General features: G+C 57.6%; 1 protein-coding gene across 1 annotated transcript; it reads right to left on the bottom strand.

The window, feature by feature from the left end:
• Positions 1–397: 397 nt before the first annotated feature.
• Positions 398–25,329, bottom strand: IL17REL (interleukin 17 receptor E like). Its single transcript, XM_055565990.1, has 18 exons — positions 25,228–25,329; positions 22,134–22,161; positions 6,474–6,623; positions 6,163–6,269; positions 5,808–5,922; positions 5,539–5,583; positions 5,149–5,285; positions 4,798–4,869; positions 4,662–4,716; positions 4,005–4,168; positions 3,891–3,935; positions 3,553–3,610; positions 3,193–3,356; positions 2,940–3,020; positions 2,701–2,758; positions 869–980; positions 666–803; positions 398–515 (listed from the first exon to the last, which is right to left on the bottom strand). The coding sequence occupies exons 1-18, from the start codon at positions 25,327–25,329 to the stop codon at positions 398–400; spliced, it is 1,749 nt and encodes a 582-aa protein (XP_055421965.1).
• Between the last annotated feature and the right edge of the window lie 25 nt (positions 25,330–25,354).

Below are 25,354 nucleotides of genomic sequence, written 5' to 3'. Positions count from 1 at the left end.
CTGGACCCCCCTCCATCCTGCCTCACGGGGGACACGCGGCCCCATGGTCCCCCAGTTTCCACGAGTGCTCCCTGGCCCTGCCGACCCCTTCCCTGTCCTCAAGGGAAGCGGCGAGCCAGGCAGACAAGAGTTTCTCAGCGAGGGGGCATGTGGGCTCCACTGACCCCTCTCGTCGGCTCGGGGCAACAGCTCCCACTAAGGGAGCGATGGCGAGACGTCCAGGGGCCTGTGTCCAGCTAACGAGGCACAGCCCAGGCCGGGCCTGGAGGTAGGTGTGCATGCGCAGACGCAGCCCAACGTAGGCCCAGGGGCGGGGAGGTAGGTGCACATGCGTAGACGCAGCCCAACGTAGGCCCAGGGGCGGGGCCAGCCCCAGCGTGCCCGTGTGTGCCCCGCGCTAGATGAAAGTGACGCCAGACAGCAGCCCAGCAGGGGCGGCCCCGTGGTCCTTGTGAGCTGGCAGGAGGGTCCCGTGAGGGCAGGCCCAGCCGGCCGACTGCTGGGCGACCATTGGCCTGGGACACAGAAATGACGCTGGCCGGCCAAGGGCGGCTTGTGGCTCTTGGGCACAGGTGGCGCGTGGTGACCTCAGGGGGTGCGAAACGTCTGAGAATGGCTAGTCCTGGCATCTGGTCCCTGAGGCCAACGGAGTGGCCGTCCCTCACCGCACTGTCCTGGCTAGGGGCCTGGGGAGTGGAAGGTGGTCCAGCTCTGGGGGCGAGGGTGCAGGGTGGGTGCTCGGGTGGTGGGCGTTCAGGTTCTTAGCAGAGTCTTTGAAGGGTGGGGGCCGGTGAAGGCCTATTCTGGGCCCCAGGGGGCACCCAGGGTGTGGACCCCAGCCCATGTGTGGGTGACCTGGCCCCCAGACCTGGTCAGTTCCAGGAAGGGTGGGGTCACACCCTGTACTCCAGAGAACCTCGTGCTCAGGGCCAGGGATGCTGGCCCTGACCCCAGGTGGTCCAGAGGGAGCCTGGACCAGACTGAGACAGGCGCATCAGGGGCTGGACCATCTGGGGAAGGAGCTGCCCATGGAGCCATTCTGTTGGCCCCACTCAGGGTTCAGGAGGGGCTGGAGGTCCTTCGTCTGACCCAAAGTCCCGGCATCATCCAAAGGCCCGAGTAACTGCAGGCCTTTGGAGACCCAAGAGGTACACAGGCCCCTAGTCTGGGGCCAGATGAGGACCCCCAGTGCATGCCCTGAGGCCTAGCCTTCGTGACAGAGGCCTGGGGTGTCCAGACATGGGCTGTCCCCTTGTTGCATCCCCACAGTCGGACCTGGCACGCGTGTCTTCTTGGTGAGACACTTGGCCTCAGGCTGCTGTCTCCTGGGTGGCAGCTGGGGAGAGAGGAATGGGGGGCTGGCTCAGGCAGCCTTGTGTGGGGGCATAGACACCCCTCCCCCAAGCATCTGGTGGCTCAGAGGGTAAAGAGTCCACCTGCAGTGCAGGAGACCTGGGTTCGATCCCCGGGTCAGGAAGATCCCCTGGAGAAGGGAATGCCAGCCACTCCAGTATCCTGGCCTGGAGAATCCCATGAACAGAGGAGCCTGGCATGTGGCAGTCCATGGGGTCGCAAGGAGTCAGACACGACCGAGCGACCAACACTTTAACGTTCACTTTTCACATACCCCCAGCCCACCTCTGACTATGAGGTGGAAAGAAGGAGAGGGAGATGAGACCCCACCCTCTCAGGGTCCCTTGCCCAGTCCTGCCAAGCCAGTGCCCGGTCAGCAGGCAAACGTCCATCTTCGGGGGAGTTTACCCTGACCCCAGGAGCAGTATCCTCCCAGGTTCCCCGACTCCAGCTGGGCCCAGGTGCTCCCACCGTTCACAGGACCCTGGGACTCACCCAGCGTGGCATTGGGGCTCAAGTCATGGCCCCAGGCCACCCACCATGCCATCTGACTGGCAAATATTGGAGCCCCAGTCCAGACACAAGGCTCTTAGGGGTGACCATTGCCCCTTCGACCTGCTAGGGCGGGGAGGTGGGGGGTGTGGTGGTGGGTAAGGGGAGAAGCGGATGTAGGCCCTGGAGCATTTGCCAGGGGAGGTGGGCGGGACCAGGGCACCCTGGCATTGCTGAGACTCTGCTGCACTCAGAGACCATTCGAGACCCGCCCAGTTGCCCATCAGTGGACGGGGTGGTGAGAGCCCTGGATGCCCAGACACCCGTCTTTCTGCTTTTCAGCACAGGGAAAGGTTTGCACTTGAAGGGGAGTGTGCTTGCTCCTCACTCGACTGCCCTTGTGTCCTCACTGCCCCGCTACCCCCGGGCCTCAGGCAGCAGTCACCCCCTGGGCCACACCAAGGCCCCATAGGTTTAGGGTTCCCTCTACATCCTGCCAAGTCTGAGGTCCAGGAGTCTGGGACTCCTGGGTGGGCGACAGGTGGGCCGGGGACTTCGAGTTCCTGGGCAGTTGGAACCAGAGCCCAGGCCAGGGTGGTGAATGCAACACCCCTGACCCAGTGTGAGGCCCTGGAGGGGCCTTGCTTACCCAAGTCAAGGCTCAGAAGCCTGGCCTGGCACTGAGGCGGTGGCCCCTCTGTCCTCCACCTCCTGTGCAGTGTGCCCCTGCCATCCTGACAGTGGGAGATGGGGCTGCTAGGGTCCAGTCTGGGGTCCAGCCCTTGGCCCCTGGCAGCCCTTGAGTGCCTGTCCTCCCAGCCCCCGTACCCACTGAGGCCTGGCCCGTTCACTCACCACACCGGAGGTTGCAGAGCTGCTGGGGAACGGAGAACTGGACATCGGTCCTCCTGCCCTGCGGGCGGGGGCAGGGTAGAGAGCAGGTCAGCACAGCCTATAGCCCACCCTGCATGCCCCCTCATTCCCCAGAAGCACCATCTGGAGAGGCTGTGGGGCTGAAGGGACCCCCAGAGCAGCCCAGGGCCCTGGGCAGCTCCTGGGAGGTGGGCGGAGGCTGGGCAGGCCGGTACACCTACCTGGATGCAGGTGCTGGGTGCACAGGCCTCGTCCCCAGGAATGTCCACAAAGGCCACTGCAGGGTCCTCTGCGGAGTCACCCTGGTGCGGGAGGGGTCGGTCACAGGCCGTGGGGGCGCAGACCAGGCTCTTCCAGGTCACTGTGGTGCTCGCCACCCTCCGCCCTTGTGGGGACTAGCTCTGACTGCAGGAGAGTCGGGGGTCAGCCCCACCCCCAGGTCGTCAGGACGGTGCCCGCCCCCACCTGGCTCACAGAGGCCGCAGGGACGGGGGTGGCCTGGAGCAGTCGACGGCAGGCGGGGGGCCACGTCTTCCCCTGGTGACACAGGCGCACCTGGAACCGGGCGGGGCCGGACGAGAAGAAGGCCACCCGGAGGCGGCCGGGAGCGGGTGCGGGCTGGACGGCCATCTTCCAGGCTGTGGGGGGCAGGGGTGAGGCCCAGCACCCACCCACTGCTGACAGTCTTTGCTATGGTCACACTGCAAGGGCCCCTGACCAGCCTCCCTCCTGCCCCCTGGAGGGCCCCGCCCCTTGTTGGGGCCCCGCCCCTCAGAGGGCCCCGCCCCTTGGAGGCCCCCTTCCCCTCGAGGCCCTGTCCCCCGGAGGGCTCACCTGGGAACCGCGGCTGCTTGAAAGGGCACCTCACTTGGAAACCCAGCCTCGTGGAGAACTGCCGGGAGGCCGAGGGACAGGGTGTGGCTGTGTGCCCAGCGACAGGCGGGCCTCCTTCACGGCCCTCTGAGACTGGTTACAAACCCCCGCCCCCCACTGTTGGCTCAGGAGGGGTTAGAGGGGCTGCTAGGTGGCTGGACCCTGGGGCTGGGCAAGGCAGAGGGAGACCTTTGGCTGTGGGTCCCCTGCCCCAATGCCGTGGGTCCCTTGTCTGGCTCCTCAGATCCCTCTGCAAGCCCCGGGAGGGCACGAGGCAGGTTGTGGTCTGGACCACTCACCTTCAGGCAGAGCTGGGGCTGTGTGTCCACGAGCGGGTACTGCACCTGGGGGGAGCTCACGTCAGGGCCCTGGCTGTCCATCCCCGCCCCCATCCCTGCCTGGGGGACACTCACCCTGCCGCGGGCCGGCCGGCCTGAGTGCTTCAGCTCGAGGCAGTGGGCCTCTGGCCCTGGCTGCCAGCACAGACTCACACGGCCTCTCATGGGGCAGGCGGGTTCCCAGCTCAGCGCCTGGCTCCCCGGGTGGTAGTGGATGGCGTCCCAGAGGCTCTCCGTGTCTGCAGGGACCCTCCCCCAGGGCTGGAGTCAGAGGGACACTGTCCCAGCTGCTGACAGACCACCGGACCCAGCACCTGCTCAGTGACGGGCAGGCTGGGTCCCGGGCAGGTGTCTTCTCCCGTGGCTCTGGGCCTAGGCCCCAGCCAGTTCGCTTGTGTGCCCCGTCGATGAGCACCCCTTATCCTCGGGGAGGACCCCCCGAGGTCTCCCAGGTGGCCAGGCCATGGCGCCCGCGTGTGCTTGTGTGCTGGCTGACATGGACGCTTGCATCCACGCAGAGCTTCCACTACCTGGAGGGCTTGCCCAGAACACAGCGCTGACTACCTACTGCCTGAAGCCGTCTCAGGCGCTGAGGCTGGGCCTCCCCGCTACTCTCAGCCCCCCTTGTGTCAGCCCTGCGCGCCGGACCAGGAGCCCCCACCCTTGGGGACCCCTGACTCACCATCTCCCACCCCTCCCTCCTCGCTCTCCCGGGCACCGCAGGGCACTCACCGTTTTTGAAAGGGCAGGTCTGGATTCGCACCGCATCAGGGGTTGCCGACCAGACCTGCGGAACGGGCTGGGATCAGCACAGAGTCGGCCCATCCTCTTGTCCACTCTCGGGTGTCAAGGCCGCACCCTTACTGACCTCAAGGCACAGGCACGACAACTCTTGGTTGTAGGGTAGCGAGACCCTCCGGGAGACCCTGTTCCCTATTACCTGCATGGGAGGGAAGGAGCGTGGGCGGGGCGGCAGGGGAGGACAGAGGGAGGGCGGGGCCTGCTGGGCAGGGCGGGGTTGTGGGCGGGGCGGCAGAGGAGGACAGAGGGAGGGCGGAGCCTGGTGGGCGGGGCCAGGGCTGTGGGCTGGACAGCAGGGGGGGCAGCTGGTGGGCGGGGCCTGGGCTGTGGGCGGGGTGGCAGGGGAGGACAGGGGGCGGGGCTGGAGCTGTGGGCGGGGCGGCAGGGGAGGACAGGGGTGGGCGGGGCTGGGGCTCACCCGCACTGGGGCGCCCGCGTCCTCGCAGATGAACCGCTTCAGACAGAGCCGCACATAGTAGTCAGGGCCCCCCGACTCTGGCACCTGTACTAGAATGACCTTGCGGCTGCGGTCCACCCAGTAGGAGAGCTTCTCAGCTGTAGGAGGGCAGGAGGGGTCACGCTGTGGCCAGAGGTCACCAGGCACAGGGCTCTAGCTGTCCTGACAACCTACATGTGGTGACTCCTGCCAGACCCAGGCATCTTGGAAGTTGCCTGCCTGAGGACCCATCGTGAGTTCCCACGTGAGGAGGGCAGAAGAGCCCGGTAGGAGGCCTGTGGGTGCCCACCACCACCCAAGGGTCTTCCCAAGGGCAACGGGGCCGGGATCCCACCTGGGGAGGGACCTCACCGAAGCAGTCAGGCACATTCTTCCCCACGTCCTCCTCTCTGCAGTCTGCGAATGACAAGGGAAGTGTTGGGCCTAGCAGGGCCTCTGCGGGTGTGGTTTCCAGAAGCCCACCCCTCCAGGGAGACAGCAACCCAGAATTAAGCAAATGCACTTGCTGGGACCTGTCCCGCATGGCCTACCCGCTGCCTGGGTGACTTCTGCCCCAGGGCAGTCACCGCTCCCTCCAGGAGGCTGGAGGGCAGTGCCCACGCCAGTTCCCTGGTCCCTACCTTCCGTGTGGTATTGCTGGCCCAGCTGGACCCCACAGAAGTGGGGGACAGTCCTCAGGGTGACGTAGAGGGTCTGGGCCACGCCCACCTCGAAGCAGTCAAAGCGCACCTGGAGCTGGGCAGAGACAGGGTGAGCTGTGGACCTGGGTGTCGACCCCCCCCACCCCGGCCAGGCCAGCTCCACCTCGCACAGCTGGAACCCAGAGTCTGGGGTAGGGGAGGAGGGGCGCCTCGGCCATGGGCCAGGATGGGCTGTGGAGCGGGGAGGGCGGCGAGAACCGGCCAGGGGACAGCTGTGCTGCCGGGCACAGGCTTGGGGCTGGACCGGCGGGTCCAGGTCAGACACTGGCCTCACCTGCTGCCCTGCCTGCCGGCGGGAGGCCCTGGGGACCTGCACAGTCTGGCACTGCGTCTCCTGGGTGTCCAGGCTCGTGGAGCAGACCTCCAGGCCCTGCAGGCTCTCTGTGGAGAGAGGGCCCACGGGCTGTCAGACCATGCTGTCCCCTGTGAAGGCAGTGAGCAGGGTCTCTCTGCCCCACCCCAGTCTGCCGTCAGGTTGTCATGGAGAGAAAGGGAAGTGTTGGGCCCAGCAGGGCCTCTGCGGGTGTGGTTTCCTGAGCCCTGAGCCCCCCCGCCATGACCCAGGAGTGACCCCGTCACAGTCACCATGGAGCATGAGGGAGGCATTGACACGCAGGAGCAGGGAGCAGCCGTCGAGTGGGGAGCACTTCATGGCGGTGGAGAGCGTCAGGGCCCCCAGGACGGACCTGGGCATGGACGCGGGGGGCTGCTGGCAGAAGCTGTTGAAAATATTTCCTGTTGGGGGAGAGGGAGGCTAAGTGCCAGGGTTGCTGGTGCCTGGGCTATACCCTGCGGGTGGCCGGGTGGGGAGGGGCTCTGGGGCTGCACAGAATTGGAGGTGGGGGGATCCTCCCTACTTGCCCCAGTGCCGTCAGAGAGCCAAGCCCTGGACGAGTGGTGGGCCCACCTGAGCCATATGCAGAGCTGTCTGCTGGGCCCAGGAGTGGGGCCCCCGCCTGGCCAGCAAAGGGGCAGAGGAGGGCCCTCCTCCAGGCGTGCCGGCTGGCCCCATGGGTTCCAAGGATGGGCAGCAGCACAGGTCTGCAGGGGGCACCCGGGCCTGAGCCCGAGGTCACTGCCACCTGAAGCCCTGTCCGTGGGCAGGCGGCAGCACTGGCATACATGGCTTGGCCCCAACGGCCTTGCTCAGGGCCCTGGAAGCCGGGGCCAGACGGAGCGCCGTGCAGGCAGCTGGGATCTCGCTTTCAGGCTCCAGGGCTGAGCGGTATTTTCGGTCTTGGCTCTGCCCGATCTTCAGGCAGATGCTTCAAGGTCAATGGGGTTAGTTCCACGGGCTCCACCATGCCCCAGAGAGCCCTGCACCCCATGGAGCTGGCAGCCTAGGTTCCCTCTGGCACTCAGGGCCTGACGTTCCGGCCAGGTGATGTGTCAGACGGTGTGTGTGCTCAGCAGTGCCCAGGCCGCAGGCACACCCCAGGCAGCATGGCAGGAAGACCCGCCCTCAGGTTGATGGTCAAGGGGAAGCAAAGGACGAAGGTGCCAAGGCCCTTCCTGCGCTTCAGGAGGAGGGGGACACAGGCACCAGGGTGACCGGTTGAATGCACGAGGGTGGGGGAAGGGCAGAGGGCACACCCAAGGCCGTCTCCCCTCGCGGCACGAAGAGCCGGAGTGAGGGTCCCCATGGCCATGGTGGCTGGGCTCCCAGACCTTGGAGAAGGGGGCCGAGGTGCCGCTGCTGAGACCCAGACAGAAGAGCTGGCCCGTCGCTCAGCGGAGCCCCAACCTGACCCGATCAGATGTGACTCAAAGAGGCAGCAGAAACTGTGAGGTCTGAAATGTTCCTGGGAAAGAAACCAGAGCTGTGGACCCCGCTGAGGTCAAGATGGAGGTCAAGGTGGAGTCACGGAGCTCAGCCTGGACAGCAGATGAAGTGCGGTCTCAAGACACTGGGTGTAAGGAAGCGTAGGATGGTGAAGCCCACAGCCATGCCCGCTGTCCTGAGAGTGTTGCGAGGTGGCGGGGATGGGGTAATGGCATTCAGGGCGCCTGGTGCCTCCCCAAGAGAAGAAGTGGGGCAGATCTGGCCAGAGGCAAATGGCCGGAGGTGGCCAGTTTGCAGGACGAGCACGGGAGGACCGCGATGCACAGAGCGGGGTAAGTGTTTGGCAGAGCGGGATGCCCGCATGGACTGAGGAGCTGCAGGAAGAGAAGAAGCCGGAGGGGCTCTGGGGACAGAGTCTTGTCGGCCCGTGGGTCTGGGCTGTCCCTGCTCCCAGCCAGACCACAGAGCCAGGGCCTCACGGGACCCTGGTACAGTGGACGCAAGAGTCTTGTTTCCATGAGAGAAATAACTAGCCATGGGTGGAGCACTGCTCTGATCTCGTCTAACAGATCTTGAAATAAAGACCCCAGAAGGATTAACCTGTTTACAAGTAAGTTGACTGTATTCCAGAAAATACTCAAGGATATTTGTGACGACAAAGGTGTATGTCCAGTGCGCGCGTGTGCTCAGTCACACAGGATCCGCTTCTGTGCAATCCTATGGACTCCAGGCAAGAACACTGGAGTGGGGTGCCATTTCCTCCTCCAGGGGATCTTCCTGCCCAAGGGACTGAACCCATGTCTCTTGTATTGTTGGGGGCCAGAGTGAGACACTCCGCCCATGGCAAAGGTCATGAGGAAGGAGGCTCGACATACGCAAAGGTGGGATCGAGCCTCAGGAGTCCCCCTGGAAATCCTCGAGCATCTACCCCCATAACCAGAGCCTGCCTACTTTACTACTTTGTGCTCTCACCTACACCTCTGGCTTTACGGGGGGCTGTCCCCCACCACCTCTTTCGGAGAAGGAGTTAACTTAGAGCTCCAGTTAATAAAAACTCCTGGGCGTGACAAGAGTGTTTTAACCTACAAACTCCTCTGAAGGTTCTCTAGCCTGCCTGACAGGCTTGTCCGGCCACATGTAATTGCTCACAGCCTCCCAACCATGAGAGGCATGAGATGCTTTAAACCTTCTAAAAACAGGTTCTTTAGAAAAGTTAGAAAATTATTAGTATAAGTATAATGGGCTGATTAGAAATCGTATTGGTGAAGGGTTTTTCATTTGTTGAGCCAATGTTTGTTGCTAAGTCTCCATATCCCCTGCCCTTACACACATTAATAAATACATAGAAGAAATAAGCATTAACCTTTGATATTAATCATGTTAGACCTTAGGCTAAGTAAATTCTTTCCTTAACTAAAACCCACTACACCCTCACCCTATAGGAATGTAACTTTATTTGGGTGGCGTCTGTTTTAAGAATAATCACCCCTGGAGAAATATGTGTCCTGGTTGACTGACCGCTGTCACAAGGAGAGGGTCATAAATTGTCAGCAGGCCCCCTGGCCAGAAGATGATGTAACACCCCTAAGACCTCTGTATACATTTGTATGAAGCACCTGACTTTGATAAAAGTCAGGACTGCTGACCCCGCGTGACTTTTGCATAACATCTCAGTGTATAAAAGTAGACCATGGAAAATAAAGAATTGGGATCAGTTCCTCAAAAGACTGGTCTCCCCATGTCTCTCTCTCTCTCTCACTCTGGTTGAGTCTCCATCTGGAGCGCGGAACCCACCATGCTTGCTAATTATGCCTGGGCTTCTAAGATCCGACCGGGGAGGCCTCAGTGTCTCCTCTCCTTCGGGAGAACGGAAGGACGCCTGCGGCCTACGTAAGTGGTGCAAGCTTCTTGTCTTGAAGTTTTATTGGTCCCCCGCGTAAACCAAGCTACTCAGCCTCTTTTCTCCACTGAATTTTCCTACTGAGCTATCCTCATTCTATTACTCTTTGTATCCTTAATTAACGTTTAATTAAGCAGTTGTTCCCTGACCCTCGCCTACGCCGTCTCTCCTTCGAATACCCTGGATCAGCTGGGGCTGGACCCCGGCATTGTATCTCCTGCATTGGCAGGTGGATCCTTTACCACTGAGCCATCTGTGAATCACAGTCTACCATATAATAAAAAATTACAAGTTATGCAAAACATAACCTGAATGAGGAAAAAAAATCAACGAACTAAAACTGACACAGGTGTTAGAATTAGTAGACAAGAATATTAAAGCAGTTATTATAACTGTGTTTTACACGCTCAAAAAGTTAATTGTAGACATGAAAGATTTTTTTTTTTTTCAAAAAAACTCCAACTTACAAGGATGAAAACTACAATGTCTGAGATGAAAAATACATTAGCTACATTAATAACAGATTAGCCATTGGAAAAAAAGATATTGGAGAACTTGACATAGCAATAGAAAACATGCAAAAGTAGGTGGAGAGGAATGGTGATGGTAGTGGGGTGATGACGTAATGATGGTGGAGGTGGTGGTGAAGGTGAGGAAATAGAACAACAGCGCTTTGGGGAGCTGCAGGACAACTTCAGGTGATCTAATGTATGTGTAGTTAGAGTCCTGGAAGGAATGAGGGAATGAAGAACATCTTAAAAAAGAATAGAAAATTTTCAAGCTTGATGAGAACTATACACTCACAAGTCCAAGAAGCCCGATGAAAGATAAGAAACATGAATTACAAGCACACCACAGTCAGTTTGTTCAAAGCCAGAGTAAAGAGAAAACTGTAAAGCTACCAGAGGAAGAGACACATGAGGCACCGCGGAACCAAGGCAGGGGAGCGGCAGACTTCTGGGGAGCCATGCGAGTGAGATGATGATAGGGAAAGACTCCCCAGGACTGAGAGACAAAACCCACCAGCCTAGCATCCCACCCCCGCCCAGGCCTGCGTGCCTGACTCTCGGCAAGCATGCTGCGAGTCCAGCGGGGAATGCACGGTGCTTCCAGCAAATGGTGTTCAGCTCTGTGTCCACTGGAAAACAATGGGCTCTAGACCACAGCTCTCACAGAATGTAAACTTTATCCCAAATGGACTGTCAGACTCAATGTAAAACCTAAACTACCAAACTTTCAAAAAGAAACCTATTTTTAAAAATTTCTATGACCTTCAGTTCAGTCGCTCAGTCGTGTCTGACTCTTTGCAACCCCACGAACTGCAGCACACCAGGCCTCCCTGTCCATCACCAACTCCCAGAGTTCACTCAGACTCACGTCCATCGAGTCAGTGATGCCATCTAGCCATCTCATCCTCTGTCGTCCCCTTCTCCTCCTGCCTTCAATCTTTCCCAGCATCAGGGTCTTTTCAAATGAGTCACTTCTTCGCATCAGGTGGCCAAAGTATTGGAGTTTCAGCTTCAGCATCAGTCCTTCCAATGAACAGCCAGGACTGATCTCCTTTAGGATGGACTGGTTGGATCTCCTTGCAGTCCAAGGGACTCTCAAGAGTCTTCTCCAACACCACAGTTCAAAAGCATCAATTCTTTGGTGCTCAGCTTTCTTCACAGTCCAACTCTCACATCCATACATGACCACTGGAAAAACCATAGCCTTGACTAGACGGACCTTTGTTGGCAAAGTAACATCTCTGCTTTTTGACATGCTGTCTAGGTTGGTCATAACTTTCCTTCCAAGGAGCAAGCGTCTTTTAATTTCATGGCTGCAATCACCATCCACAGTGATTTTGGAGCCCAGAAAAATAAAGTCAGCCACTATTTCCACTGTCTCCCCATCTATTTGCCATGAATGGCATCTATGACCTTAGGTAAGGCAAAATTTTCTTAGACACAATACTGAAATTGTGACCCATAAGAGAAAAAATGGGTAAGTTGGATTTCATCAAGCTTTCAAACTTCTGCTCTTTGAAAGACCCCAGTAAAGAGTGAAAAGACAAGTCAGAGATTGGGGGGAAATATTTGCGAATCGTGCACCTGTTAAGGAACGTGTGTTCAGAACCTGTAAGAACTTTCCAAATTCAGCAACAAGGAAACCAACAACACTTCTGCCTGTCCTCCACGTGGAGGGGACGGGGCTGCAGGATTCCACCACCTCAGATGATGGAGGTTTAAAAAATAATAAAGCCAGCGAGTAGCTGTTGTTGCTCAGTCACTAAATTGTGTCCAACTCTTTGCAACCCCATGGACTGCGGCACGCCAGGCTTCCCTGTCCTTCACTGTCTTCCTGAGTTTGCTCAAACTCATGTCCATCGAGTCGGTGATGCTAGCTAATCATCTCATCCTGTCATCCCCTTCTCCTCCTGCCCTCGATCTTTCCCAGCATCAGAGTCTTTTCCAGTGAGTTGGCTCTTCAGGTCAGGTGGCCAAAGTAAGCGAGTAGTTGGTCTGCCTTTTCCTATCCGCGTGTGCTGGCAGTTCTAAACGGGGGTAAAATCCTCCCCGCTGGTCAGAGCTGGGAATGGTCCCCTGCCCCGCCCTGGCCCCCACTGCACACCTGGCCCGCTGTTGCCTTGGGGCTGATGAACCCGAGGTGTGGGGTCAGATGGGCGATTCAGAGCTTCCTGGGGGGACAGTTCCCAAGGGCTGTGGCTGGAATCGGAGCAGAGGCTGCCTGCAGGAGGCGGCCGAGCCCCGGTCTGGCTCCAGGGGCCCTTGGTCAAGCCCAGGAGTGGGGGGGTTAGTCTGGCAGGGTGGGGGTGGGGGTGAGGAGAGCTGTGTCCCCAGGCCTGGCGTTTCCTTGCTGAGAGGCGCGTCCTCTGAGCCTGGAGCTTCAGAGCCCTCTCTCATCTAGGCTGTCCCTCATGCGTGTGGAAACGTCCTCCTCTGTGCAGAAAACGAGAAGGCAGCATCTTTTGACCTTTTCTGGAGAAATACAAGGACCTATTGCAGCCAACCAAGAAAAGGATCAGAGTCAGACGGAAAAAAGGGTGGAGCCATAGACGAGCATGGCGACCATGGGTGCCAAGAAGTTGCTTGTATAAAAGTAAGAACAGGCTCTTGTCCCCAGCTAAGCTCACAACACAGACGGTGTAGAGAAGAAAGTGATGTGACGGACTTCCCTGCTGGTTGGGCGGTTAGGACGCGGCGCTTGCCCTGCCTGGGCGTGGATTCAGTGCTCAGTTTAGGAGCTAAGATCCCACGGCTGTGCAGAGCCGCCCCACTGTGACTGTGTGGAAGGCACTGTGAACCCCAAATTCTTCGTAAAGATTAAGGAGAAGTAAATACATATGATCTCATGTGAAGGTTTAAAGCCATCACAGTAAACCAGAGGCATTCTAAGAAAAGGCCTAACAGCTCGGCTGTATCTTAAAAAGGAGAAATATGAACTCAGAAGGAAGAAGTGGGTTATAAAGGGAACCATGAACACAGGAACTGGTAAAACATGGAGGTGAATGTAACTGTGCGTTGGCAGGGCAGGAGGAGAGAGAAGGGCTCCTGTGCATCTGAAAACCCGTCGGGGGTTTCCTTGTGCATCCCACAGGAGCCCGTGCTGTCTGGACCGGTTCTACTGAGAACAGCTAACAGTGCTGGAGGGAAAAAATACATGTTAAAAACTCATGTGTAAAATCATACACGTGAAAACATACGTGTAAAACACGTAAAACATACCTGTAAACACATACATGGGGGAAACATAGGCATAGACAACTTACATATATATGTGAAAAAACTTCCGAAAACCCGTGAGAGCTGATAGGGGCACCAGGGTCCTCAGCACAAAACCCGAGGAAGCGGGGGTGGGGGATGCTGAGGTTCGGCCGGACCAGGAGGCCCAGGGCGGCCCCATCTTATTGACGGGGTCAGGAGAAACCTGCTGCCTCCTCCAACCCTGGGCCCAGCGGGAGGGCAGGGACTCGGAGCTTCCTGGAGAACCTGCAGCCTCCGCAGGCCTGGGGGCCGCTCCCAGCGCTGGTCTGCACCCAGGCAAATCCAAGGAACTTCAGTTCACGTCTGAGAAATGGTCCCGAGAGTCACAGGTCACTCCGGTCCCACTCAGAAACAACGGGAACCCGGTCTGCGGGGAGATGCCTGAATCCTCGGCCAGGGGATGACCAAGAGCCATTTCTCAGGGGCATGGAGCAGACTTTTTTTTTTCTTGGCCACACTGCATGACTTGTGGCATCTTAGGTTCTCTCCCAGGGATAAACCCCGGCCCCCAGCAGGGAAAGACAGAGCCCTGACTGCTGGACGGCCAGGGAACTCCCTGGAGCAGACACGTGAGAGATAAACAGCCTCGCTGGGGAGACAGAGCGCCCAGAGGGAGGGCCGGAAGAGAGACACGCCACAGATGGGTCCAGGAGCCTCCACAGGGCCACCGTGGGTTTAGAGCGGTGCCTCGGGCAGTCCTGCTGCTTTCCAACTCAGAGCCGAGCTTTCACCGCACTTTCTGCACAGGACCTCAGCATCTCCTTTCTTCCGCTCGACTCTCAAGAACACCAGGGAGAACACCGTGAAACTGTGTCCTGCCATTTGCTGTGTTCCTGACACTGTGTCTGGGTCGCAGCACTCACCGCTGGGCGGGCTGGAAAGAGCGGAAACCTGTCTCTGCATAGACTTGTCTCGGTCTCTCCTGGTGTTCACGGCCGGTCCCTGTCTCCATAGTCAGGGTGCTCGGCTGTGAATACTGTACCATCTCCCCTTCCACTCGTGTTCTCAGCATTGCAAACAGCCCTGCGTTAAATCCTTACCCCGTTTCCCATCCGAACCCTCCCGGGGTCTCGGGGTCGGATGCTCCTTCCCTAGGAGGGCCCTTGGGACAAGAGCCCGTGAGTCTCAGCCTGTTCGTGCCTTCACGCCTGAAGGCCAGCGTCCTCTCATGGAGATGCACTGGATGCACAGCATGGTGTACACCTAGGGAGCGCGGCGTGCACTCATGGAGATGCACTGGAGGTACGGCCTGGTGTACACCTAGGGAGCGTGGCGTGCGCTCATGGAGATGCACTGGAGGTACGGCCTGGTGTACACCTAGGGAGCGCGGCGTGCGCTCATGGAGATGCACTCAATGCACAGCATGGTGTACACCTAGGGAGCACGGCACGCGGGGCTGCTGCATTTATCTGTTGTCATCATTGCTGTTGTAGCAAAAGCAGCCATATCGTCACGTAATCATTGTTTCTTTTTTTGTGGTTGGATTAATTAAGATCTGGCCTCTTAGCAAGTTTCGCGATTATAACACAGAACTGTGTCTATGGTCATCAAACGACGCGCTATGGACGTGCTGTCCATTCTCTTCTGGGGTAAAATGTAGCTCTTTGAAAAATCTGATGTACTTTCCTTTCCATTTTGAATTGCTAAGTTCTTTGTGCTTAGATGCCCAAAGATTTTTCACTTTCTCTTTAACACCCAGCCGTTTTGCGTGAGTGAGTTTTCGCGCTGTTCCTCTCCAGTTCACGCCTCGTGTTAGGGCTGTTTGTTTTCCTTGAGCTGCACTTCTGCGTGTCTGATCTGCGGCTCGGTTCTCTCCAGGGTCTCACAGCACCCGTGTTCTGGACTTGCTTTGCCTATCTGTAGCATCTTCTATTATTGACACGTCATTTCATCTCTTTTGATTTTTTTTTTCTTTTCAAACCTTACCTGTATTCTTTTCTAAACATTTTTATTTCTTTACTTATTTTTGGTTGCGTGGAGTCCTCGTGACTGTGTGCGGACTTTCCTCTCGGTGCGGTGAGTGGGTCTTCCTCTTTGCTGCGGCGTGTGGGCTGCTCGTTGCTCTGGCTTCTCTGGTTGTGGAGCACGGGCTCCAGGGCACGCGGGCTTAGCAGTTGCAGCATGCCGGCTCAGGCGCTGCGCTTCCCGGGATCTAGAGTGCCGGCTCAGCAGCTGTGGTGCGTGGGCTTAGTTGCTCTGAGGCACGTGGGATCTTCCCTGACGAGGGGTTGAACCCTGCATTAGATTCTTGTCCACTGCGCCATCACGGAAGCCCCTTGTATTCTCGTTTTAATTGAAATACAGTTGATCTACAATGTTGTGTTAATCTTTGCTGTATAGCAAAGTGATGCAGTTATATATATAGGTACATTATTTTTTAAAAAAGCATTCTTTTTCATTATGGTTTATCACAGAATATTAAATATAGTTCCCTGTACTAACAGTTCAGTTCAGTTCAGTCGCTCAGTCGTGTCTGACTCTTTGTGACCCCATGGGCCGCAGCACGCCAGGCCTCCCTGTCCATCACCAACTCCTGGAGTCTACGCAAACACAATACGACACTTCTTTTTGATTTTTTAAAAAATCCTCTTTTCACTTTCTATTTTTCTCCAGGCATTTAATATTGGGTCTGTTCACTACTTCTCACATAGTCTTCACTCTGCAGTGAGTTTTCCTTCATTTTTAGGCCCGAGTGTCGTCACCTCATTTCTGAAATTTCCTAATTTTTGTTCCTATTGTTCTTTAACATCTTTATCAACTTTCTTGAGTCTTCTAACATTTCATGCCAAGATGGGCTCAATAAAGGACAGAAATGGTATGGACCTAACAGAAGCAGAAGGTATTAAGAAGTGTCAAGAATATACAGAAGAACTGTACAAAAAAGATCTTCATGACCCAGATAACCATGATGGTGTGATCACTCACCTAGAGCCAGACATCCTGGAATGTGAAGTCAAGTGGGCCTTAGGAAGCATCACTACGAACAAAGCTAGTGGAGGTGATGGAGTTCCAGCTGAGCTATTTCAAATCCTAGAAGATGATGCTGTTAAACTGCCAGCAAAATTGGAAAACTCAGCAGTGATCACAGGACTGGAAAAGGTCAGTTCTCATTCCAATCCCAAAGAAAGGCAATGCCAAAGAATGTTCAGACTACTGCACAATTGCACTCATCTCACACACTAGCAAAGTAATGCTCAAAATTTTCCAAGCCAGGTTTCAACAATACATGAACTGAGAGCTTCCCAGTGTTCAAGCTGGATTTAGAAAAGGCAAAGGAATCAGAGATTAAATTGCCAATACTTGTTGGATCATACAAAAAGCAAGAGAATTCCAGAAAAACATCTACTTCTGCTTTATTGACTATGCTAAAGCCTTTGACTGTGTGGATGACAACAGTCTGTGGCAAATTCTTCGAGAGATGGGAATACCAGACCACCTCACCTGCCTCCTTTGAAACCTGTATGCAGGTCAAGAAGCAATGGTTAGAACCGGACATGGAGCAATGGACTGGTTCCAAATTGGAAAAGGAGTACGTCAAGGCTGTATATTATTGCCCTGCTTATTTAACTTATATGCAGAGTACATCATGTGAAATGCAGGGCTGGAGGAAGCACAAGATGGAATCAAGGTTGCCGGGAAAAATAACAACCTCAGATATGCAGATGACACCATCCTTATGACAGAAATCGAAGAACTAAAGAGCCTCTTGATGAAAGTGAAAGTGAAAAAGCTGGCTTAAAAGTCAACATTCAAAAACCGAAGGGGTCATGGCATCTGGTCCCATCATTTCATGGCAAATATATGGGGAAACAATGGAAATAGTGACATACTTTATTTTCCTGGGGTCCAATATCACTGCAGATGGTGACTGCAGCCATGAAATTATAAGACGGTCCTTTGAGGAAAAGCTCTGATTAACCTAGACAGAATATTAAAAAGCAGAGACTAATTTGTCAACAAAGGTCTGTCTAGTCAAAGCTATGGTTTTTCCGGTAGTCATGTATGGATGTGAGAGTTGGACCAAAAAGAAGACTGAGCCCTGAAGAATTGATGCTTTTGAACTGTGGTGTTGGAGAAGACTCTTGAGAGTCCCTTGGAAAGCAAGGAGATCCAACCAGTCCATCCTAAAGGAGATCAATCAGTCCTGAATATTCACTGGAAGGACTGATGCTGAGGCTGAAGCTCCAATACTTTGGCCACTTGATGTGAAGAGCTGACTCATTTGAAAAGACCCTGATGCTGGGAAAGATTGAAGGCAGGAGGAGAAGGGGACGACAGAGGATGAGATGCTTGGATGGCGTCATGGACTCGATGCACATGAGTTTGAGTGAGGTCCGGGAGTCGGTGATGGACAGGGAGGCCTGCCGTGCTGTAGTCCATGGGGTGGCAGAGTCTGAATGGGACTGAGCTACTCAACTGAACTGGCTATTTTAAACCACCTTGAAATGAAAAGCTACGGTTGTGGGTTTTCGGGGTGTTCTGGCGCACTGCCTTTGCCTGTCGGGACCTTATTCTGCCCCTCATTCTCTTTTTATTATCATGACTCGCCTGGGGCTTGTGCCCTCGGCCCGCCTTGGCCGCCGTCTCGTGAGTGGAGATTTCTGAGCTTTCCGCCACAGCCTGGGTTCTGCTTTCCTCGCTGCGCACAGCGCCGCCTGTTGTCGCTGCTGGGTGGACGTGCTTTGTGGTCCGGTTTCCTGGCTCTAGGTGAGGGATCACACCATCGTGGTTATCTGGGACGTGAAGATCTTTTTTGTACAGTTCTTCTGTGTATTCTTGCCACCTCTTCTTAGTATCTTCTGCTTCTGTTAGGTCCATACCATTTCTGTCCTTTATCGAGCCCATCTTTGCATGAAATGTTCCCTTGGTATCTCTAATTTTCTTGAAGAGATCTCTAGTCTTTCCCATTCTGTTGTTTTCCTCTATTTCTTTGCATTGATCGCTGAGGAAGGCTTTCTTATCTCTTCTTGCTATTCTTTGGAACTCTGCATTCAAATGGGTATATCTTTCCTTTTCTCCTTTGCTTTTTGCTTCTCTTCTTTTCACAGCTATTTGTAAGGCCTCCTCAGACAGCCATTTTGCTTTTTTGCATTTGTTTTCCATAGGGATGGTCTTGATCCCTGTCTCCTGTACAATGTCAGGAACCTCAGTCCATAGTTCATCAGGCACTCTATCTATAAGATCTAGTCCCTTAAATCTATTTCTCAATTCCACCGTATAATCATAAGGGATTTGATTTAGGTCATACCTGAATGGTCTAGTGGTTTTCCCTACTTTCTTCAATTTAAGTCTGAATTTGGCAATAAGGAGTTCATGATCTGAGCCACAGTCAGCTCCTGGTCTTGTTTTTGTTGACTGTATAGAGCTTCTCCATCTTTGGCTGCAAAGAATATAATCAATCTGATTTCGGTGTTGACCATCTGGTGATGTCCATGTGTAGAGTCTTCTCTTGTGTTGTTGGAAGAGGGTGTTTGCTATGACCAGTGCATTTTCTTGGCAAAACTCTATTAGTCTAGTCAAGGCTATGGTTTTTCCAGTGGTCATGTATGGATGTGAGAGTTGGACTGTGAAGAAGGCTGAGTGCCAAAGAATTGATGCTTTTGAACTGTGGTGTTGGAGAAGACTCTTGAGAATCCCTTGGACTGCAAGGAGATCCAACCAGTCCTTTCTGAAGGAGATCAGCCCTGGGATTTCTTTGGAAACAATGATGCTAAAGCTGAAACTCCAGTACTTTGGCCACCTCATGCGAAGAGTTGACTCATTGGAAAAGACTCTGATGCTGGGAGGGATTGGGGGCAGGAGGAGAAGGGGACGACAGAGGATGAGATGGCTGGATGGCATTACTGACTTAATGGATGTGCGTCTGAGTGAACTCTGTGAGTTGGTGATGGACAGGTAGGCCTGGCATGCTGCGATTCATGGGGTCGCAGAGTTGGACACGACTGAGCGACTGAACTGAACTGAACTGAACTTCCTAGCTCTTCCTTCCCCTCGGCCTCATCCATCTGCAGTTGCTCTTGCCGCTGCTGTCTTCGAGCCTCTTGGAGCTTCTCTGTGCAGGGCCGCCTCCCAGGGGGTCCCTGAGCAGGAGCTGGGTGCTCACCAGTGGCACTCACTGCCTGCTGGGTCCAGACTCCCCTCTGTCTTCTGTTGCTCTTCCCACCTGGGGCCCTGGGGCCCGTCTCTGGGGTCTGGAGCATGGATCCCGCTTCTGTTTTATGCCCTCCTTGCTCCTGCATCTGGATTCAGGGCCACCTCAACGACACTGCCATCTCCCAGGGCAATTTAGGAGAGAAATGAAGCAGAAGGGCCACCCCACCAGAAGTCAGCAACTAGCTTAAATCTATTCATCCATGGGCTCAGTGTGCAGGTCCACAGGATGGGGTGTGTAGGGAGGGGCCCCCAGGACTCAGGGTGGCCTCACTCAGGAGTAGAGGCCATCGGGGAACCGCCCACACAGCGTGGAAATCTGAAGACGGGCAGGGTAGGGGGTAGAGGCGTCCGGCACTTGGTGTGGCCACTGCGGGATTTCCAGGCAGAGAAGAGCACAGTTGGGCTCTTGCCTCACAGCACACAGAGACAAGAGCCAGATGAATCAAAGACCTGAGTCTGAGAAACAAAACTTTAATATAGAAACACAGGAAGTACAGGGAGGAAGTCTCTATGACCAGAACGGGGAAGACTTCTTAAAAGATCCCCTCCGATTCACGAAATCCTGAAAGGGGAGGTGTGTGAATATTATTGCGTCGAAACTGAAGCGTGTGGCTCTCAGCCCGAGGCCGAGGAGGAGGAGCAGTGGGAAGAGCTGTCTGTGACGCGGGCTGACTGTCGTCGCCCCGCGAGGAGCCCACGCAGGTCTCAGTGTTGTTAGAGACACACAAATGGAGATGGGAGTGTGTGCGGGTCCCTCCACAGCCTCACAAAGTACCCCCAATACCTGCCAGAACCCACAGAGGTCGTCGAGCCAGAGAACTGCCCCGCAGCCGACCGAGCACGTGGGCCAGGCCGGAGCATCTCTCAGACACAAGCTGTGCCCCTGCCTGGTGACCCCGCCCCCGGAAGCCCTGCTGGGGGTGACAAAGCCTGGGAATCCATGGCGAGCCCCCTCTGCACCCCCATCTGAAGAGGAGGCCGGGTGGGGTCCTGCATTTTCACGGCTCCCACTGGGGTACGAGGGAAGGGAGGGGGAGGGAGAGAGACCGTGAAGGCCCCCAGGTCCCCTAGAAGCCGAAGGCCCATCCCCGCACCCCCACCACCCCCAGGACCTGCCTGGCCGAGTTCCCCATCCCCCCAGCATGCCTGGGGCCCTCCAGACATCTGGTCCTTGCACACAGCTGGTCCGCGGGGGCAACACCATGGATGTGGGGTCAGTGAGTGAGAAGGAGGCCTGAGTAATCTGGGGGTCCAGAGGCAGCTGCCCACGTCACAGACGACGGAATGTAGAAAACATGAACACAGCACAGAGGGGAGGAGGGAGAGGGAGGGAAGGAAAAAGAGCCGGAGGGAAGGCCCACCACGAGGGACGCGGCGGCAGGGACACGCGGCCCAGCCCTGCGGCCACAGCGCAGCGGGCTCAGAGGAGACGGGGTGCGGGGAGTCAGGGAGCCAGACACCTCATTTCGGGGCAAATAAGTACAGTGAAGACGCGCAAATCAGGAGACGCAGCTGGCTTGGAACGCTCACAGCAAAAGCCACGGAGACAGAAACGGAGGAAGCGGGCGATGCACGCAGAGGCGACGTCATCAGGGAAGAGGCCCGCGCTCAGGCGGGCGTGGAAACGCTCCCGAGGTTACGGAACAGCCGCCCCCGAGGTTAGGAAGCTCACGGGGCTCACAGGGGTCCAGGAAAGGGCCCGGCCCGGGCGGGAGAGAAGCCCGCAGGCCCCTCGGCTGTAACCCTGGCGGGGGCGCCTCAGGCTCCTCACCCGCGGGGAGGGTCCAGGCACAGGCTGTGACCCGATGCCGCTCCAAGCTCCACTCCACGAGCACTGACTGCGGTCAGACGCGCCAGAGACGGGACTGCCTGGGGAGGGGGTGGGGGGCGGGCACGCGGCGCCCTGTCTCATCTCACACCTTCACCTTGGGGGTCCTCGAGAAGTAGCCCCTCTCGAGGTGAAGAAACATTGCATTAAAGTTTAGCCATTTCTTTGGTTTTTCCTATTAAAGTCAAAGTAAATAAAATACTGATTTTAAATGGAATAAAGTAATTTCACTTTTATAAAATCTTTGTCATCTGTTTATCCAGAAACAGTTTATTTGCCTACAAAGATGTCTAGAACTATGTCTTCCTAACATGCTGCTGCTGCTGCTGCTAAGTCGCTCCAGTCATGTCTGACTCTGTGCGACCCCATAGACGGCAGCCCACCAGGCTCCCCCGTCCCTGGGATTCTCCAGGCAAGAACACTGGAGTGGGTTGCCACGCCCTCCTCCACTACATCCCTTATGCCCCTTTTAAAATAAAATATAAAATGTCTGCAAAGACAATGAAGCTATTTTTAAAATAGGATATTGTATTAGGGTAGGCAAAAATGGGGCATGTGATGAGAAAGTGGAAGTTTCCATGGACTGCTGGTGAGGTGGAGACACGTGGCCACTTTGCAAAGCAACAAATTTCAATAGCACAGGAACCCGCGACTCCCGCGTCCAGCAAGCCTGCAGCTGGGCGTGGAGGGGGGCTGTGCCCTCCTGCCCCAGGCGGCGGCAGGGATGGGAGGGCACTCTGCCCAGTGAGGCTGGAGGGGGTGTCAGCGGAGACCGGAAAGGCCGCGCATCCTCCTCCTGAGATGTACTCACCACGGCTCACGAGGCTCTTGCAGGCGAAGCCCTGCGGACAAAACATCGAGAGGGAGTGAGGTCGGCAGGCCGCCTCGTGTCACCCCCGGAGCCGCACCCTGGCGACCTGTGCCCTTAGACCTTCAGGCCCACCCCAACACACGTGGCACTCCAGGCACCGCAGGACCGCCCGGAGCTGGCGGCGTGGGGCCGGGCGCGGGGAGACAGCAGGCAGCAAGGACCCGGCTCACGCCAGGCAGTGACGCCTCGGGTCAGGGTGGGAGATGAAGAGGCTCGGGAAGGTGTGGGCCCCCTCACGGGCAGGGCGCTCCAACAGTTGGGGGCTCTTTGCTGGCATGGGTGGGGGTGGGGGTCTGCTCCTCTTCCCTGGGTCTGGGGGGCAGGCACTCTTGGGGGTCCATCTCCAGCGCTACACCCCTTCCTAAATAGTCTTCATTTTGGAGTAATCTTAGGTTTATAGAAAAGCTGCAAGCATGGCATCGAGCTTCTCCCAGTGACCCCGGGATGTTAATATCTGGGTAACCGGGTCACTCTTGGCTGAGCCCCAGACTCTGGGTCCCCTCTCCCCGCCCAGGCGCCTTGTCTGCCCCAGCCTTTTAACCATCACCCCTCATCCACTCGGTCTTCTGATCACGATATCCCCCTGAGACGATAAGGCCTTTGGCCTTCAGCCCCCAGCTGCACGAACCCCACTGAGGTGACTCCAGGGGCCTGCCCGTGGTCCTCGGGCTGAGGAAGGTGACCAGGGGCTGCAGGGGGGCTCAGCTGGGCAAAGGGGCTGCACCCGCCTGGGTGCTCCGCCCAGAACCTGACCAAGCAGATGGGCAGAGGGTGAGACGGCCAGTCCAGCAGGCCCAGGGGCCAGCGGGCAGCACAGGGCAGGCCCAGCAAGGCAGGGGGGCAGCGGGCCTGGGCCACAGCCTCTACCGGCTACCTCATTCCTCCCACAGCCCCGAGGCCTGGAACCAGCGGCATTCTGCATCCTGTGGCCTGAGTCCACCCCCTCCCAAGCTGGTGGGGGCTCCAGGGAGTGGAGAGGTTGACTCCCACCTGTGTGCTAGCCCTGGGGCACCTGAGGACCACAGAGCCGCTGCCCCCGGTTACTGGTGGGGGTGGGTGCGGTCTGGTGCTTGGACCTTGGGTGCCCAGAACCCCTCTCCCTGCCCAGGGACCAGCAGGGCCAAAGGTCAAGGTCAGAGCGCGCGGTGGAAGGTGGGGCCCGGGGGAGCTGGGGGTGGTGGACACGGGAAGGGCCGGTCTGCGCCCTTTGTTGGGGGGGCGGGGACAGAGAAGCGGCTGTCCCGCCCTGCCCCCCACCCTCGGGGGTTTCCGCTGTTGGGCTTCTTGGGGCTTCCCAGGTGGGTCGGCAAGGGCGGGGTCTGTAGGGAGGGGCCCAGCGGGCCTGGTCCTCACCCTGCCACCCCATCAGGTGGGGAGGACAAGGTCCTAGGTGCTTTGGGAGGGGCCCTGACTGCCCCCCACCCCCAGGCACCCTGTGCTCAGCTGTTCCTGTCCCCGCCCTGCCTGAAGGCTGTCAAGGCCCAGAGTGCTGCGGGGGTCTCCGTGCAGGTGGGGGGGTCTCCAGAGGCGCCCGAAGCAGCCCCCCACCCTGGGCTTCCTGACTCCTCCCCCGGGCCCCCCCAGGCCCTCCCCCAGCCCCTCTTCCAGCGGCCCCCTCCCCTAGGCCCCTGCCCCGGACCCCCTCTCCTGGCCCCTCCCCAGGCCCCTCCCCGGGCCTTTCAGGCTCTGTCCCTGCTCTCCCCACCCCGCACCCACCTCCCTTGATCCCGCTGCTGCCCCAGCTGGGTGCCAAGGCGGTGGCCGGGCCAGGCCCTCTCCGTGGGGGGAGGGCCGTGGCGGGGTGGGGGCCTCCCCTGGCCTCTCCCCCCCACACAGCCCCTCCCCCACCGTCCGGGCCCATCCCACTGAGGGGGGCCCGTCACACCCCTGTGGCCTCACCCTGACTCCACCCCCACACCCCGCTGTCCCAACACCAGTTCTCCAGAGTCCGGCGAGCTTCTCAAACCCCATATTTCAAAATTCCCGTATTTCACGGAGTTTCCTCCCTGAAAACTTGCCCCCTGAGCCCAGAGAACGCCTGGGGCCTGGGCCCAGGTGCTACAGCCTGTCTTAAGATTCATCCTGGCTTCTTCCTTCCCTGAGGTCTGGGACCCAGTCCCGCAGCTCCACTTCACAGTGCCCCCGAAGCAGCCCACCCTTTCACCATCCACGTGGGGCGGGTCCAGGCCCCACCCCTACTTCAGCCCAGCTGTTCCCTCTGCACCCACCGGTCCCACCAGGAGCCAGGAGGACCCACCATGGGTCCCTGCACCAGGACCTGAGTCCTGCTCTGAGGCTCTGCCTGACCCCTGGCCCCCTGAGCCTGCCCTGTCCCTCCCTGACCCTCTGCTGGACACGCTCCATGCCCTGGGGAGCGTGCCTTGCACACTGACTGTGTGCCCCAGTGTCCCCTGAGCTCTCTCGCCAGCTGCCACTGCTCCCTGAGCCTGCTTGCCCTGTGTCTCCCCCGGTCCCCGCTGACCCCCACCTAGCGGAGGGCCTATGCCTGGAGCTCCCCAGCCCATTGCAGCAGCTAGCCTCCCTAGTCTTGAGCTGGGGGACCTCCGAGGACAGGTGCTGCTGGCTAGGGCGCCGCAGGACAGTGAAAGTCCCGGGACACCACGTTCCGAGCCACATCCTTGCCCCGCGGCACCTGCCCGCCCAGAACGAGCTCGGTGCCCACGGCATTTCCTTAGCTGGGCGTCCACACAAGCCTGTACACCGCCCCAGCCCGCACCCCGGATGATGAACCGGCCCTGTGAACATAGGAGGGGCCTCGGGCTGCCCCCGCACGGCTCCCCAGGAAAGGACACTCACGGGGCCTCGGTGCCCCACGTGCTCCCGGCAAACACTTCCCTGACTGGCGCCGCGGGTTGGGCCGCCACCTTGGGGAGCCGCGGGCCTCTGACCACCCACCGCCCCGGGCCCCGAGCTCCTTGCTGCTCACTCTGAGTCGCGTGTGTAGGTGGGCCAGGCCAGTGGCCAGCCGGGCGGAAGCAGGGTGGCTCAGAGGAGAGTCCAGGAGGGGCAGGCTCACCTGGGGACAGGAAAGGCCGCATTCCGTGACCCTGGGGATGGCCAGGCTCTGGTAGGCGCCCCAGGTCAGGCAGAGCAAGGCGACGGCGTGCCCGGCCAACATCTGGCCGCAGGAAGGTACCCACTGA

Source organism: Bubalus kerabau, chromosome 1 (genome assembly GCF_029407905.1).
Source record: "Bubalus kerabau isolate K-KA32 ecotype Philippines breed swamp buffalo chromosome 1, PCC_UOA_SB_1v2, whole genome shotgun sequence".
Classification (NCBI taxonomy): Eukaryota; Metazoa; Chordata; class Mammalia; order Artiodactyla; family Bovidae; genus Bubalus; species Bubalus kerabau.
This window is presented reverse-complemented; position numbering and strand designations above follow the sequence as displayed.

Excerpts from the sequence above, each read along its gene's own strand:
- IL17REL (XM_055565990.1), bottom strand. The coding sequence starts at position 25,329 with ATGTTGGCCGGGCACGCCGTCGCCTTGCTCTGCCTGACCTGGGGCGCC. Across the intron at positions 22,162-25,227 it reads GCGGCCTTTCCTGTCCCCAG|GGCTTCGCCTGCAAGAGCCT; the intron begins GTGAGCCTGCCC and ends TTTTGTCCGCAG. Across the intron at positions 2,759-2,939 it reads CACCCAGCACCTGCATCCAG|GGCAGGAGGACCGATGTCCA; the intron begins GTAGGTGTACCG and ends CCCCGCCCGCAG.